This window comes from Salvelinus sp. IW2-2015, linkage group LG15 (assembly GCF_002910315.2).
Source record: "Salvelinus sp. IW2-2015 linkage group LG15, ASM291031v2, whole genome shotgun sequence".
NCBI lineage: Eukaryota > Metazoa > Chordata > Actinopteri > Salmoniformes > Salmonidae > Salvelinus > Salvelinus sp. IW2-2015.
Genome location: NC_036855.1, coordinates 20,964,051 through 20,981,200, shown reverse-complemented (window position 1 = coordinate 20,981,200; position 17,150 = coordinate 20,964,051). Strand labels below are relative to the sequence as shown.

Genomic DNA, 17,150 nt, shown 5'->3' with positions numbered 1-17,150 from the left:
GATCCATTGTCAAGATAATAAATCCATTAATTTGTCTTACACAGCAAAATTGAACAGACATTTTTCTTTCAAATGTTTCTCATTAAATAAATAATTTATTTGTTGTCAAACTAAAGCTAAATAATTTTCTTGATTAAAACCTTTCTAGCCCCGGGGTTCCGCTAGCGGAACACCCACAACATTCCACTGAAAAGCCAGCTCGCGAAATTCAAAAATATATTTTTTGAAATATTTAACTTTCACACATTAACAAGTCCAATACCGCAAATGAAAGATAAACATCTTGTTAATCTACCCATGGTGTCCGATTTCAAAAATGATTTACAGTGAAAGCACAACATATGATTATGTTAGGTCAGAGCCAAGTCACAAACACACACAGCCATTTTTTCAGCCAACAATAGGAGTTAGAAAAAGCAGAAATATAGTTAAAATGAATCACTAACCTTCGATTATCTTCATCAGATGACAGTCATAGAACATCATGTTATACATGTATTGTGTGTTTTGTTCGATAATGTGCATATATATATTAAAACAAATCTCAGTTTACATTGGCGCGTTACGTGCAGTAATGTTTTGATTCCAAAACATCCGGTGATTTTGCAGAAATACTCATAATAAACATTGATAAAAGATGCAAGTGTTATTCACAAAATTAAAGATAAACTTATCCTCTATGCAACCGCTGTGTCAGATTTCAAAATAAACTTTACGGAAAAAGAATAATCTGAGAACGGCGCTCAGAGCACAATCCAGCCAAAGAAATTGTCGCCATTTTGGTGTCAACAGAAGCTACAAAAACACTATAAATATGCACTTACCTTCGAATAACTTCATCAGAAGGCACTCCCAGGATTCCCAGTTCGACAATAAATGACTGAAAAGTTCCATAAAGCCCATCATTTAGCCACTTGTTGTTAGCATGTTCAGCCCACGAATCCATTTTCATGACGCACGAGCAATCCCGCCAGACAAAAACTCAAAAAGTTCCGTTACAGGTCGTAGAAACAAGTCAAATGATGTATGCAATCCATATTTAGGATGTGTTTAACATTAATCATCAATAAGGATCCAACCGGAGAATGTCATTGTCTGAAGAAAGAGCATTGGAACGAGAGCACTCTCTCTCGCTCACGCGCAAAATGAGACTGAGATTTCTGAAGATCACTCAGTAAAATAGCTCCTATGAGCCCCTCCTTTATAGTAGAATCATATAACCAAAATCTAAAGACGGTGACATCTAGTGGAAGCCCTAGGAAGTGTTTGCTTATCCATAACTATATGGGGTATCATTTGGCACTGTTTTGAAAATTGAGTTCTCACTTCCTGTTTGGAAGTCTTCTCAGGTTTTTGTCTGCCAAATGAGTTCTGTTCTACTTACAGACATAATTCAAACAGTTTTATAAACMTCAGAGTGTTTTCTATACAATAGTAATAATAATATGCATGTATTACCTTCTGGGGCAGAGTAGGAGGAAATTCCGTTTTGGTACGCAATTCATTCAAAGTGGAAACACTGCCCCCTGTCCATAACAGGTTTTAATCCTCATTTTGTTGAGGCTGACGCTACTTCCTTTGTCCATGGAAAATCCATAGGCTGTCTTTTTTAATGCAGCTGAAGAATTAGTTCTTCCTCACAACACGATCATACACAAAGGTTGCTGGATCGAATCCCCGAGCTGACAAGGTAAGAATCTGTCGTTCTGCCCCTGAGCAAGGTAGTTAACCCATTTTTCCCCGGGCGCCAAAGACGTGGATGTTGAATAAGGCAGCCCCCCGCACCTCTCTGATTCAGAGGGGTCGGGTTAAATGCAGAAGACACATTTCAGTTGAAGGCATTCAGTTGTACAACTGACTAGGCATTCCCCTTTCAGTCTCACACCATGGTAAATGTGCTCACACCATATGGAAAGCCTCTTTTCAGTTTCACAAAGTTCTATGAAAAACAGAAGAACAAGAAGCAAACTACTGCCAGATTTATTCTTGACCCCATCATCAGTATTCCAGTACATCTTTTTCACAGACGTGAAATTGCTCTATGGCTCGAAGCAGCTAGTACAGACAAACAGGCGTCTGCTACTGCAGTTATCCAAGAGCCATCCAGACCTTGTAAATTCAGGGCCAGGTTGTCAGGATCAGCATGCCATGTAGTGATGTAAAGTACTTAAGTAAAAATACTTTAAATTACTACTTAAGTAAATTTTMGGGGTATCATTATTTTACTTTACTATTTATATTTATATTTTTGGCAACTTTTACTTTACTACATCCCTAAAGAAAATAATGTACTTTTTACTCCATACATTTTTTCTGACACTCAAAAGTACTTGTTACATTTTGACAGGAAAATGGTCCAATTCACACACTTATCAAGAGAACATCCCTGGTCATTCCCACTGCCTCTGATCTGGCGTACTCACTAAACACAAATGCTTTGTTTGTAAATTATGTCTGAGTGTTGGAGTGGGCCCCTGGCTATCCGTCAATTTAAAAAACTAGAAAATTGTGCCGTCTGGTTTTGAAATGATTTATACTTTTACTTTTGATACTTAAGTACATTTTAGCAATTCTATTTACTTTTGATACTTAAGTATATTTAAAACCAAATACTTGTGGACTTTTACTCAAGCAGTATTTTACTGGGTGACTTTCACTTTTATTTGAGTCATTTTCTATTAAGGTATCTATACTTTTACTCAAGTATGGCAATTGAGTACTTTTTCCACCACTGATGCCATGGCACTCTGTGAACATGCAAAAATAGCTAGTTCACAAAGTAAACCAATTGCTGGTAGACTTGCTTCCCCTGCTGGTTGAGAAAGAACTACACCTGATAAAATCAATCTCATGCCAGGCAGTTTAGGTGGGGACCTCAAGAAAACAAATACAGAACAGCTGCACAAAAGTGAATGTCTCACTGATAAGCTGCTAGTAAACCAGATGGCTAATTTGTTGAGCTCGGTGTCCCGGTGTTATTGTGGGTGTTCCAGGAGCTCCTTCAGAAGTCCATCTGGTGCTAGCTGGTAAGGTACCTAGAACTTGTTTGCATGGCTCCAGAGGGAGGGACAGCACTGGAAAAGCAGTCTGCATACCTCTTCATGGCCCTGCTCTGCAGCCTGCTCCATTTGTAAACACACAAAAGACACACCATTGTGTGTGATATAATTACAGTATTGCCTTACAACAAATGTTGCAATTATTGTTTTTGAATTGCAGTTTTTGTGTTGCGTGATCGTGGTCCTGTGTGGCTCAGTTGGTAGAGCACAGTGCTTGCAACACCGGGGTTGAGGGTTTGATTCCCATGGGTGACCAGAAATGCATGCACTCACTACTGTAAGTTGCTCTGTATAAGACTGTCTGCTAAAGGACTAAAATGTATTAATTTCTTTTTTTGACTAGTACTGCACCTTATGTAATGGAGAGGATCCATCATAATCACATAGCTGGGGATCTGCCCCATGGTGACGCAACAGCTGGATGTCCACAGTAGGCCGATCGGTGAAGAGGAGTGACCCCACCCGGCGTCTGAGGGTTGGCACATGCCCCGCCCCACAGAAGGAACTTACATACAGACTCATGCCGACTGCGACTGGCATAGTGCTGAAATAAATCACAACCATACCACTGATAGTTAGGAGGATCAGTTCAACTCATTCCTGTGTTATAAAAATATTATAGGTTACAATGATCATTCTAGCCTAGGGAGCCACATCCTCACCAGAGCAGTGTAATTAGCTGAATCTCTTAGGTTAGGTTCTGTACCCTTCTGGAGAAGTGATTTGACCCGCTCCAAGTCTCCATCCATTGCAGCAGACCAGTTACCGGTACCTGTAAAATCACTCACATTTCAGTCACTACAGCAGGGACGATCTTCAGGTCGGAGCTCTAGAAAGAGGCCCAGGTTCCCGACTTGCAATTCCGAGTTGGATGACCGTTCAAAACGTATTTTCCCAGTTGGAGCTTGTTTTTTCCGAGTTCCCAGTTGTCTTGAACTCACTGAAGTCTGAGATTTCCCAGTTACGACTTTCGAGTTGTTTTGAGCGCAGCAGAAGTCATGCTGGTTTGACAGCATGGCCAATGTTGAATGTTTATCCTTTTAAGCTTGGAAAAGAGACCCTTAAACCCAGACTTGGACAACACACCCGCTCCACTGAATAGCAGGCTGGTGATTGCTTTGCAATACTTGCAGTATAGCKACTGATTCCTTCCTAACCACTCATTGTTGAATTTGCGATTTCCAACTTGTAGTGTAATATTTATGTCCAATGGCCAATGAGCACTGATAAGTTTTATCTATAATTTCTCTTCATTATTTATCTTCATATGACAGAAATTGAAAAGGATTTGCCAGTGTATTGTCGACTTGATTCACGATGGAAGTATAACGTTAACATGATCAATCCAATCAAAGCTACTGTATATATAATGTGATTTGACATCATTTGATCTGTGGCCAATGACTTTGAGCCTTCTTGGATGGGCACTTCTAATGTAACTCTATGGCAGCACCCAAGGGGCTTGAATTTTCAAGCTCTACCTGTAGATTTTGTGGTGACATAGTTTCCCAATGAGTGACAGAACATTGAGGCAATCATGGCGCAGCTAGAGAACATTACCAACCCCTACGCTCCGTATTTTTCACTGGCTGCCACACCACGACAAAAAGCACCGAGCTAGGCTAAAACACCTGAATTTTGGAGCTGCCTTACTCAAGAAAACAAAAAAGAGACCAATTTTGTATGTGGCTTTATTAACTCAATGATACATTTTTTTTTACATTGTTTGCAAATTGATATGTGGGGCTCTGCCCCATCTGCCTTGAATGATGGGTCACCATTGGCTGCTGCATTTGCCTATAGGCTATCTCTGAGTTCTTTGCTCTTATTTCTTTAGCCGCCAATGTATCACAGTGTATAAATGTGTCCATATGGCAGAAGCTAGTTCTCTCCTCATAGTTTAATTTAAACTTTTAGATTTGTATCATTTTACTTCAGATTTGTATGATTAACCACGTGACAATGATTTTGAGAAACGAAAACGTTATTATTGAAATGAAACTGTTCCACGAAAATGCGCATAAATAATCATAACTGGCACGCAGATCGGTAGAAATGGTTGGATAAATTGCAAGCTTCCCCAAGCTTGAAACTCACAAGATGCCTATGGTCTTTACAATTCCACCCATTTAAAAATGTGTGAACGGGCAAGCCGTGCAAACATTGGAGGTCCCGTGAAAAAAGGGCCCATCGATGGAAATGAAATGCCCATCCAACTGATTTGTTCTGGCACCGGGTCTTCATTACACTTCTATTTGTGTTGTATAAAAGTCTAATCAAAGTTTATTTGTATTTGTATTTATTCGGCTCGATCCTAGGTCCCACACTCTTCTCAATTTACATCTCTCACCCATTTATATGCAGATGATACAGTCTTATACTCAGCTGGCCCATCCCTGGATTTTGTGTTAAATGCTCTTCAACAAAGCTTTCTTAGTGTCCAACACTTAGTGTTCTCTGCCCTTAACCCTGTTCTGAACACCTCCAACACAAAGGTTATGTGGTTTGGTAAGAAGAATGCCCCTCTCCCCACTGGTGTGATTACTACCTCTGAGGGTTTAGAGCTTGAGGTAGTCACCTCATACAAGTACGTGGGAGTATGGCTAGACAGTACACTGTCCTTCTCTCAGCACATATCAAAGCTGCAGGCTATGGTTAAATCTAGACTTGGTTTCGTAATCGCTCCTCTTTCACCCCAGCTGCCAAACTAACCGATTCAGATGACCATCCTACCCATGCTAGATTACAGAGTCACATTCTGTTAAAGGTCCCCAAAGCACACACATCCCTGGGTCGCTCCTCTTTTCAGTTCGCTGCAGCTAGTGACTGGAACGAGCTGCAAAAAACACTCAAACTGGACAGTTTTATCTCCATCTCTTCATTCAAAGACTCAATCATGGACACTCTTACTGACAGTTGTGACTGCTTTGTGTGATGTATTGTTGTCTCTAACTTATTTCCTTTGTGCTATTGTCTGTCTGTGCCCAATAATGTTTGTACCATGTTTGGTGCTACCATGCTGTGTTGTCATGTGTTGCTGCCATGCTATGTTGTTGTCTTAGGTCTCCCTTTATGTAGTGTTGTGGTCTCTCTTGTCGTGATGTGTGTTTTGTCCTATATTTTTAATCCCAGCCCCCGTCCCTGCAGGAGGCCTTTTGCCTTTTGGTAGGCCGTCATTGTAAATAAGAATTTGTTCTTAACTGACTTGCCAATATTAAATAAAGGTAAAAAATATATATATAATAATAATACTTTWAAAAAAATGCTACTCTTCCTGGAGTCCAGCAACAGTTATATACAATTTAAAATATCATGACATTACATTTCATAACACTTTACACAATACATTAAGTGTGTTCCCTCAGGCCACTACTCTACTTTCACATATCTACAATACATATCCATGTGTAGGTGTATGTAGGGTGCGTGTTTTTGTCATGTGTACAGTATGTCTGTGCCTGTGTGTGTGTCTATTCACAGTCCTTGCTGTTCCATAAGGTGTGTTTTTATCTGTTTTCTAAATCTGATTCTACTGCTTGCATCAGTTACCTGATGTGGAATAGAGTTACATGTAGCAATGGCTCTATATAGTACTGTGCGTCTCCTGTTGTCTGTTCTTGACTTGGGGATTGTGAAGAGAACTTTGGTGGCATGTCGTGTGGTGTCCGAGCTGTGTGCTAGTACAGTAGTTTAAACAGACACCTCGGTGCATTCAGCATGTCAACACTTCTTACAAAAGCAAGTAGTGATGAAGTCAATCTCTCCTCCACTTTGAGCCATGTCTCAATTGTTTCAAGGCTGAGTCAAGTGGATTTAACAGGTGACATCAATAAGGGATCATAGCTTTCACCTGGATTCACCTGGTCAGTCTGTCATGGACAGAGCAGGTGTTTCTAATGTTTTGTACACTCTGTTATATACAGTCGTGGCCAAAAGTTGAGAATGACACAAATATTAATTTCCACAAAGTTTGCTGCTTCAGTGTCTTCAGATATTTTTGTCAGATGTTACTATGGAATAGTGAAGTATAATTACAAGCATTTCATAAGTGTCAAAGGCTTTTATTGACAATTACATGAAGTTGATGCAGAGTCAATATTTGCAGTGTTGACCCTTCTTTTTCAAGACCTCTGCAATCCGCCCTGGCATGCTGTCAATTAACTTCTGGGCCACATCCTGACTGATGGTAGCCCATTCTTGCATGATCAATGCTTGGAGTTTGTCAGAATTTGTGGGGTTTTGTTTGTCCACCCGTCTTGAGGATTGACCACAAGTTCTCAATGGGATTTCCTGGCCATAGACCCAAAATATCGATGTTTTGTTCCCCGAGCCAATTGGTTATCACTTTTGCCTTATGGCAAGGTGCTCCAGCATGCTGGAAAAGGCATTGTTCGACACCAAACTGTTCCTGGATGGTTGGGAGAAGTTGCTCTCGGAGGATGTGTTGGTACCATTCTTTATTCATGGCTGTGTTCTTAGGCAAAATTGTGAGTGAGCCCACTCCTTTGGCTGAGAAGCAACCCCACACATGAATGGTTTCAGGATGCTTTACTGTTGGCATGACACAGGACTGATGGTAGCGCTCACCTTGTCTTCTCCGGACAAGCTTTTTTCCGGATGCCCCAAACAATCGGAAAGGGGATTCATCAGAGAAAATGACTTTACCCAAGTCCTCAGCAGTCCAATCCCTGTACCTTTTGCAGAATATCAGTCTGTCCCTGATGTTTTTCCTGGAGAGAAGTGGCTTCTTTGCTGCCCTTCTTGACACCAGGACATCCTCCAAAAGTCTTTGCCTCACTGTGCGTGCAGATGCACTCACACCTGCCTGCTGCTATTCCTGAGCAAGCTCTGTACTGGTGGTGCCCCGATCCTGCAGCTGAATCAACTTTAGGAGACGGTCCTGGCGCTTGCTGGACTTTCTTGGGTGCCCTGAAGCCTTCTTCACAACAATTGAACCGCTCTCCTTGAAGTTCTTGATGATCCGATAAATGTTTGATTTAGGTGCAATCTTACTGGCAGCAATATCCTTGCCTGTGAAGCCCTTTTTATGCAAAGCAATGATGACGGCACGTGTTTCCTTGCAGGTAACCATGTTTGACAGAGGAAGAACAATGATTACAAGCACCACTCTCCTTTTGAAGCTTCCAGTCTGTTATTCGAACTCAATCAGCATGACAGAGTGATCTCCAGCCTTGTCCTTGTCAACACTCACACCTGTGTTAACGAGAGAATTACTGACATGATGTCAGCTGGTCCTTTTGTGGCAGGGCTGAAATGCAGTGGAAATGTTTTTTAGCTAGTCCATTATAATTGAAAATATGGGTTGTTTATGAATTCGAAGGACCAACAAAAAGGGATAGAAAACATTTAGGTGCTGGATTTTAGGCCGGTAGCAACCACCACAGGGTGTCCTTTCAGAACACAAGGARGTAGTTCCAGTTCAAATCGAATCCCGGAGTTGGCAAGGTAAAAATCTATCGTTCTACCCCTGAGCAAGGCAGTTAACCCACTGTTCCCCGGGCGCCGAAGACGTGGATGTCAATTATGGCAGCCCCCCGCACCTCTCTGATTCAGAGGGGTTGGGTTAAATGCGAAAGACACATTTCAGTTGAATGCATTCAGTTGTACAACTGATTAGGTATCCCCTTTTCCCACTTACTGGGGGACGCAAGTTGGTAGACAAAGCACCCACAATGATGGCCTCCAGACGACATTGCAGTGCAGTTGTTTATGTTCTTGTCAAAGAAAACGCATTTGAAAAACAATTGTGGTATTTCTTCTCATCTCGATGTCTGCCGAAGTTTGTAATGCTTGCATGAAGCTAGAGGAATACATTGCACTCACTCAGTAGGCTTCCAAGACCCACTGCTTACTGTCCCTAGGTAATTAGTGTTGGTTAGCTACACTACACTGACAAAAAACTATGTGAACATCTCATTCCGAAGTCATGGGCATTAATATAGAGTTGGTCCCCCCTTTGCTCTTATTACAGCCTTCACTCTTCTGGGAAGGCTTTCCATTAGATGTTGGAACATTGCAGCGGGGACTTGCTTCCATTCAGCCACAAGAGCATTAGTGAGGTCGGGCACTGATGTTTTGTGTGATTAGGCCTAACTCGCAGTCAGCGTTTCAATTCATCCCAAAGGTGTTCGATGGGGTTGAGGTCAGAGCTCAGTGCAGGCCAGTCAAGTTCTCCTACACAGATCTCAACAAACCATTTCTGTATGGACCTCCCTTTGTGCACGGGGGAATTGTCATGCTGAAACAGGAAAGGGCCTTCCCCAAACTGTTGCCACAAAGTTGAAGAATGTTATTGCATGCTGTAGCATTAAGATTTCCCTTCACTTGAATTAAGGGGCCTAGCCCGAACCATGAAAAACAGCCCCAGGCCATTATTCCTCCTCCACCAAACTTCACAGTTGGCACTTTGCATTGGTGCAGGTAGTGTTCTCCTGGCATCCGCCAAACCCAGATTTGTCCGCCGGACTGCCAGGTAGTGAAGCATGATTCATCACTCCAGAGAACACTTTTCTGCTGGTCTAGAGTCCAATAGCTTTACACCACTCCAGCTGACGCTTTAGTGATTTTAGACTTTTGTGTGGCTGCTCGGACATGGAAATCAATTTCATGAAGCTCCCAACAGTTCTTGTACTGACATTGCTTCCAGATGCAATTTGTAATTCGTGGGTGAGTGTTGCAACTGAGGTCAGATTTTTACGCGCTACGTGCTTCAGCACTCCCGTTCTGTGAGCTTGTGTGGCCTACCACTTTGCAGCTGAGCTGTTGTTGCTCCTAGATGTTTCCACTTCACAATAACAACACATAAAGTTGCCCGGGGCATCTCTAGCAGGGCAGAAAGATGGCATCCAATGACGGTGCCACGTTGAAAGTCACTTAGCTCTTCAGTGAGGCCATTCTACTGCAAATGTTTGTCTATGGAGATTGCATGGCTGTGTGCTCAATTTTATACACCTGTCAGCAACGGGTGTGGCTGTCATAGCCGAATCCACTAATTTGAAGGGGTGTCCACATACTTTTGTATATACAGTGTAGCTAGCAAGCTAATGTTGTTAGCTACAGCTAACCCAGCTGTTAGCCAAACAGGACGCTTGTCTGCAAACGTTAACGTGCTCCTCAAAGTAACTGCTCAAGTTTAGCTATTTAGCTTGCTAATTACTTGTAAATTCTGTACTCGAAGATAATGGTCTTTAACGAACACAACATAATGAACAAATGCCATAAAAGCCATTCTGTCGACATTTCTAAATCAAGGTTTACTACAAGAGTTGACAACGTAACACATACTCGCAGTCATTGGTTGGCACTCTTGTTTTGACACCGTGCTCTACAGAAATTTGAATGGGTGTTTTTCTACTATTTTAAAGCCACACTCCGTAATATGCAAACCACCAACAAAGACCACCACAAAACACAGTGATGGCACTGCAATTTTTATTAGCGTTAGCATACATTTGCAATATATTTTTGAGTCCACTTTCTGTCAGCGAGGGTTGCCTACAAAAAAACTAAATTAAAAATATAGTTTACAATTTGGATAAAACCTTGAAAAAAAACACATCAATGAAAAAAGTAACTACCAACACAATTTCCATTTATTTTCAACTTCTGGGTAGCTTCTTGAAGGGAAACTGCCCTATTTGCAAAATTGTAAATGTCACTCACAAATTCCCTTAGTCTGTACATTTTGGCATGAGGTGAGACATCACAACCAAACAAACTCCATCTTCAGCCATCTGTAGAATTGTCATTTAGCTAGAATTTACTATGCAACTATAGGAACATCCCTCCCATCATTGGATAAGCACCATCACAACCTTTAGTGAATAGACCTACTTCCACTTTCACATTATGAATAGGTAAAATACTTACATTTCCCATGGTTTCAGACAGGCTGCCAGACTGTCTCTTCCCCCCTCGGCTCATGTCATAGGACCAATGTTGACAGTAGTTCCACCACCAAGAGCAGCAGCAACAACCGGAAATGTTTGTCTTCTATTCTTCAAATAGTCAGCCTTACTCTGAGCAGTTAATGTGTCTGAGGTTTTATTGGCCCCTTAGTCCCATCACTTCACCAGAGGTCACAAAAAAAGTGGAATTAAAGAAAAAAGGATCCACTCAAACATATATTGCAGAGCAGCACTAAGTATCTCCACTTCAGGAACCCAAAGAGCCTTTTAAAAGCCTAAAATACTTCAGGTATGATTGTGCACTTTTACAGCAGCAACAATGAAATTAATTAGGCACAAGGCAGTTATTTTGGAAAGTTAGTGAAAAGATACCATTATTTAATTTGCACAAGTAATTCATTACACAGACACTTTTTAAAAAATTACAGTAATTTATTGAATTACATTTTTGTGGTTGAGTGCAATAATTATAGACAGGGAAAAAAGAGAAACACACCCGATATTTAAAGAACTTTCATCCAATATTTCTTGAATACAATGTTATATCAAAATAAATAACCATTGTTCCTTCAAGGTTCTGATATTGACGATCTCCACACTCAAGGTGCAATATTCTTTATGATTGTGTTCATTATCATGACAGATGAGTACCTACCTACTGTGAAATAGAGTATAGAGAGAATATTGCATCTCAAACTCTTTCAGCTACAGCCAGAGAAAATGCAGTCTTTAAACATGCAGACATTGTTCTAAAAGAACTGAGATTGTAACAATCACAGTCCAGCAGTGATAACATTTTGCTATCCTAATAATGTTTTGGAAGCACTAGATTTGAAATACATTATGTTACAAGCACATTTAACTTGGTGTCCTATGAGTGAGTAAAACTGAAGTTACTGACCAAAACATACCATTTAGACATTTGTGCAAAGCAAAATTTCAAGACATGACTGAATGATATGCCCTGTTCATTGGTTGTGGTCTCCTTGAGGGGAGTGTTATACAACTAAGTGCTACACAAGCTTGAACATGACAGTAACACAATTAAAACACACATTCACTTTGATAATATTTGGATATGATGAATTTCATACAACAAGAGCCAAAACTACAGTGAAATGCATGCAACTAGATATCAGACAGGGGTAGAAAATAAGGAGGTAGATTCACGGAGAACACCAAAAACGACAGGCAGCAAGGAAAGAGTACATTGCATACTTGAAATTCTGTTGAATACAGTTCAACACCCACAGTCTTATATGAAAAATTAATTCCACAGCATAATTGTGTGGTGCAATAACAGCAAATTATTTTTGCCATTTTCACCATGCTACGGTATGGCTTTGACTTAGAAAATAAACATCCTAAACATAAAGCATATCTGGAACTTTAAGTACATTGATAAGAATGTACAGTCACACAATGTCATCTCCCATTTATGCTTTACCACAGTCTTGATTGAGGCCCTTTTTTACTTTCATGCACTTATAGTTTGATAATCTTTGATTTACAGACATTAAATAATCTAGAAAACACACATCTAGAAATCATAAAAATAATAATAAGTTAGGATTGAATCCAGATATAATAGTAAACATACATAAAGAACATTCAATATTTTGGTTTGGGGAAAACAATAAGACAGTCAGACATTTAAAATATTCCACTACATAACAGAAACGGATAACCCTGGATGTGCTCTAGTGCAAGAGATTTAAAGCTAGTATATCAGGTGGAAGGGATGTGGGATGCCAGGGATGTGCATAAAATGCATGTATTGCATAAGGGTCCAGGAAGCTTGATAGTAGGGGTGGGTGGGATTTGCTGGCATAATAACATCGTTGCCAGGCATTCATGAGATTAACCAGCCTGAATCCAGGTGGAATGTGCAGGGGAGTCATCTGACACTCTGAGACATGTGCAATGCAGTCAGCATCTCTTCAAAAATGGCCCCCTTCACATTGGACCCTCTCAAGTTGGCCTCTTGTAGGTCACAGCCAGACAGATCACAATTCTGTGATGAGTAAAACAAAACTGTCAGTATTCTTGGTACTAACCACAGTCAGTATTCTTTGCAATAACCTTAAATGTCACAGTAATAAAACTGTAACACTGTTCTTAAGATGGATGCTACTTTATGGTATCTGAAAAAACTTTCATTATTATAAGAGCTGTCTGATTCCATTTGTTTCAGATTTACTTGACCTTTTAGTCTCAAGTTTAATCCACTTAAATACCTTCTGCTTACCTCAAGATCAGTTCCTGCCAAAGTGGCACCCCGTAGGTTACAGTTCTTCAGTTTAGCATTTTTTAGAGTGGCCACACGCAGATTAATTCCAGTCATCTGACTTCCCTCCATGTCAACACCTTTTAGATTGGCACCTAATAAGACATACATTAGAGGTTCAACACCAGAGGTTATACAAGTGTTACCAGTTCCTTATTTCTCATAATACAAATAAATTAAAGTTTACCCTCCAAGTTGGCCTTTAGACCAGACGGGTCTTCAAAATTACATCCTTTGAGAGACGCCCCCTCAGCATTTGAACAGAGCATTTTTACACCCTGCAAGTTAGCACCCTAAAACAGAAAGAAAATTAGTCCCCTCAAAATACTGTTAATTTTTCAAATGTTGACACGCTGTAACATGTAGGTTTCATAAGCTAATGAAGGAGCTAATGGGTTTACATCAAGGTTGGCCCCAGAGAGGTCAGCCCGCTCCAGGTTTGAACAACATAGGTTGGCATGTGTCAGGTTGCAGCGACTCAGGTTGGCCATCTTGAAGTTGATGTAGCGCAAGTCGAGGCGAGAGAGATCAGCACCACTGAAATTAAGTCCCTTTTGGATGGAGAGAGGTATTATTTGTCATGGTCACATGTTAGGTACACTCCATTGAATGTTCAGCAGTGCGTTGTCCTTGTGGAAAATGTGGTTTTACCTGACAGCGGAGCTCTGATTTGGTGGGTGTAGCCAGCAGAAACCGAACAAACTCCTTGCGAGAGATGGGAGAGTGGTCCTCAGGTGGCTGGTTATTCTGGAGAAAAGCATGTGGTGACATGGATCAATATGCTGTGACAAAATTGAATGAATAATTTGAAATATGGAGCTTGCTTGTCATCCATATGGCCATGAGTTCYTCACCTTTATTGCTACTTCCAACTGATCAGCCAGCTGCTCAATTCCAAAGAATCGAGCCTCCTCCAAAACCCCTGAAAAACAGATTAGATTTACTAATCAGAGCAAATATATGTTGTCAAGATTTCATGATGTAGTCAACATGCACAACTGAAGTGATATCATTCATCTGTGAGCTTTATCGTAGAATAAAGATAATGAAAGCGTCACCTGTAAATGCCATACTTACCAAGTAAATTGATACCTTCATTGATAATGAGCTGGCCATGTCGCAGGTAATTAAGAATAGGCTCAAAGTATTCTGGGCTGCGGTCAATCAGGTAAGCCCCACGTTCATCCTGCTTGTTACCCCATACATCTGCAGAGCAAAGATAGGCCATAATTATGGGTAAATCACAACAGAAAAGGTCTAATYTATAAGGTCAGCAGTGTTAGATGTGACAAACTTCATTATTGTTTACCCTTCTCCCGGAACATGTGAGCAAGCATGCTCTCTGGCTCCTTGCTGACCAAGGTACTGCTGTAAAAAGGACCATAGTTTGTGAGGAAAAAAAGTAACCAAAGAAAGTAGATAGGAATATCTCTGTTAATATTATTGCCATGTGACTTTCGATATTCATAGAACATTGAAACAACTCCTCCATTGCTTACCGTGTGGTGGTGAAGAGACGCCCCCCAATATTAAGGGTCAGCCAATCTGTGTGTGCCCTAGGCAGGCCGTCTGTAGTCCTGACATCATTCTGTGGGTCTAAGATAACATTATTCAGAGGGATAACTCACCACCTCATTCTTCAGAACCAAATGGTTTGAGAAYACTAGGAAAGAATTAGAGGACAAACTCACCAACAAAGGGGTCTCCCTCTGAGACATACAAAACATCATCATCCCTATAATAAAGGAATAGTAGAGAAATTAATATGTAATATTGGCTGGAGTAAGGACATTCCAAAGACATGAAACTACAAAGTGTTGAAGGAAATGTACACTACCTGATGAGCGCTATGTCATCTATAAGACCACCTTTTCCATTGTATAAATTACAGGCTTTGATTCCCAACTTATTGCTTGCTACAGATAACAGGTCGGCCAAGGTCCCATACACAGCTACAACCTAATGAAGGAACACAGAGTTATTGTCACAAAACATACCTATTTGGGCAAACCCATTCTCTCTTGCTAGCAAACTAAAAGGTAGACTCAGCAATATAACATGACGATACACAGCTGGACGACTGCTTATATACAGATGTCAAAAACAAAGTTAAAAATCTACCAAGACTGGCACCAGTTCTTCCAAATGTGCCCCTTCCTTGAAACATACCAACATTGTGACGAGGCAATTGTGGGTGGCAGGTTTAAATGTTGTTTGTTTGAAAACACTGTTGTTGACTTCTGTTAGAAGGAAATGGCCCCATTTTGAATGTCATATTGCTGAGTCTACCTGTAATGTAGCCAGATAGCTAACTAGGAAATGAGTTAGTCGATAGCTACGTTTGTTCGTGTTCCCAATGCCAAACAACCTCAGATTAACTAGCTAGCGTTATTGAGCTATGTACACTAGTTACACACATTATATGGGCCGCATAGCTTCGATGCAACTAAGCGAGTTTGTTGGGACATTTGGCTGTTACAAATTCGCTTAGTGGCATCAAAGCTAAGGGCCGCATTAACATTACATAGACAGTCTTACCTTAAAGTTAGCTATCGTTAGCCCAATAGCTAAGCTAACTGTACGCACCTTGCCATTTTTGGACGTCCCGTTCACAAAAAGAGTAACTCTTCTCATTCTTTGTAACACGTTTAAATACTAATCCCAGAACAATGAACCACAGCAGGAGCAGCTAGCTAGCAGATTTGACAGTGGGACGAAACGCAAGAAGGAAACGTTGAACTCCAGCCTACCAATGGAATGGACATATTTCTTAGGGGTTCACAATCAAACCAATCAAATTTTGAATCAGAAAGTAGGTGAGCCAATCAAGGGCCAACATTGGGTGTACTCGTTTTACAAGCCGGTGCGTGCCATCATTCTTGAATATGGTTAAGTATTTATGTCACACCGTTCTTGTATAGCCCGATCCACACCCGCTCAGTGGTACCAGAGACGTAGAGGAAGAGAGTCCCAGCAGGTGGCGTTTTTTCGTTGTTTCGCTCACCAAACAAGGAGTTTTTGTARGGAGGTCAATGAGTGTCGAATTTGGTCAACAACAAAAATGTATTGCTTATTTGCCATGTGAGATTTATTTGATCAAATATAACTTTCGTAATGCTTAAGTTGTTAAGAGTGTACTGATATAAATAGGACACGCGACATCCCTGGAACTTTGACATAAAACACTTTATATCGGAGTTGTCACGAGATGGCTATGCATATTCATACAATTATGCTAGTAGCATAGCATCCCCATTGGATACAACCCTCATCGAATATTCAAACAATGATATTTGTTTTTAGTGATCGAATGATTCTCTCTCTTCGCAGGACAATCTGCAGAGCTGGGATGGTTGTATCTCTCTTATATATAACATTCTATTGGTTGCAAGAATTTAGTATAATTTAAATGGAAAAKCCCCAAGTTTTTTTTTCTGGCATCGAAAATCTCCTTCCAACTATTTTGAAACCTCTATGGTGCAGCTGTGAATTTTTTGGTCCTTAAATTAAACTAGCATACATTTTTATTTAGGACAATTTTCTTTAGCCAATTTTGGTATTTAATGCCGGGCTGACAGACAAGTTCCATACCGTCTCTAGAGCAGACATTTTCTTATAATTTTGTTAACTGCATGTGACAACTCCACCAGTTCTATTTATATAATTTAAAAAGATTATACCATTTTTTTTTATTTTATCTCAAAATAACTTTAAAAAAAATAATCTATTAGTATATTTGAGTATAACCAAAATAGTTGTTTTAYTATTTGTTTAGTCTTTTCTGGTGGATAAAATTGAAATTGCAAACAGCTTTCTATGGCTTGTTTCAAAAATAGTGATATTTTAGAGATGATTTCATTTTGAAATAACTGAAAG

At 40.4% G+C, this 17,150-nt stretch overlaps 1 protein-coding gene and 1 pseudogene across 2 annotated transcripts; both read right to left on the bottom strand.

Moving 5' to 3' along the window:
* Positions 1–2,975: 2,975 nt before the first annotated feature.
* Positions 2,976–5,413, bottom strand: LOC139028858 (ankyrin repeat domain-containing protein 39-like; annotated as a pseudogene).
* Positions 5,414–12,188: 6,775 nt separating this feature from the next.
* Positions 12,189–16,241, bottom strand: LOC111974597 (BTB/POZ domain-containing protein KCTD9). Of its 2 annotated transcripts, none has more exons than XM_024002451.2 (12): positions 15,861–16,241; positions 15,112–15,233; positions 14,966–15,009; positions 14,774–14,870; positions 14,584–14,642; positions 14,352–14,480; positions 14,129–14,196; positions 13,926–14,021; positions 13,676–13,825; positions 13,462–13,567; positions 13,236–13,369; positions 12,189–13,001 (listed from the first exon to the last, which is right to left on the bottom strand). In XM_024002451.2, exons 1-12 carry the CDS (start codon positions 15,906–15,908, stop codon positions 12,885–12,887), a joined length of 1,170 nt encoding a protein of 389 aa, XP_023858219.1. In that variant the 5' UTR covers positions 15,909–16,241; the 3' UTR covers positions 12,189–12,884. The 2 variants fall into 2 exon arrangements, with proteins under 2 accessions (XP_023858219.1, XP_023858218.1); XM_024002450.2 differs by having other exon boundaries at positions 15,813–16,007.
* Between the last annotated feature and the right edge of the window lie 909 nt (positions 16,242–17,150).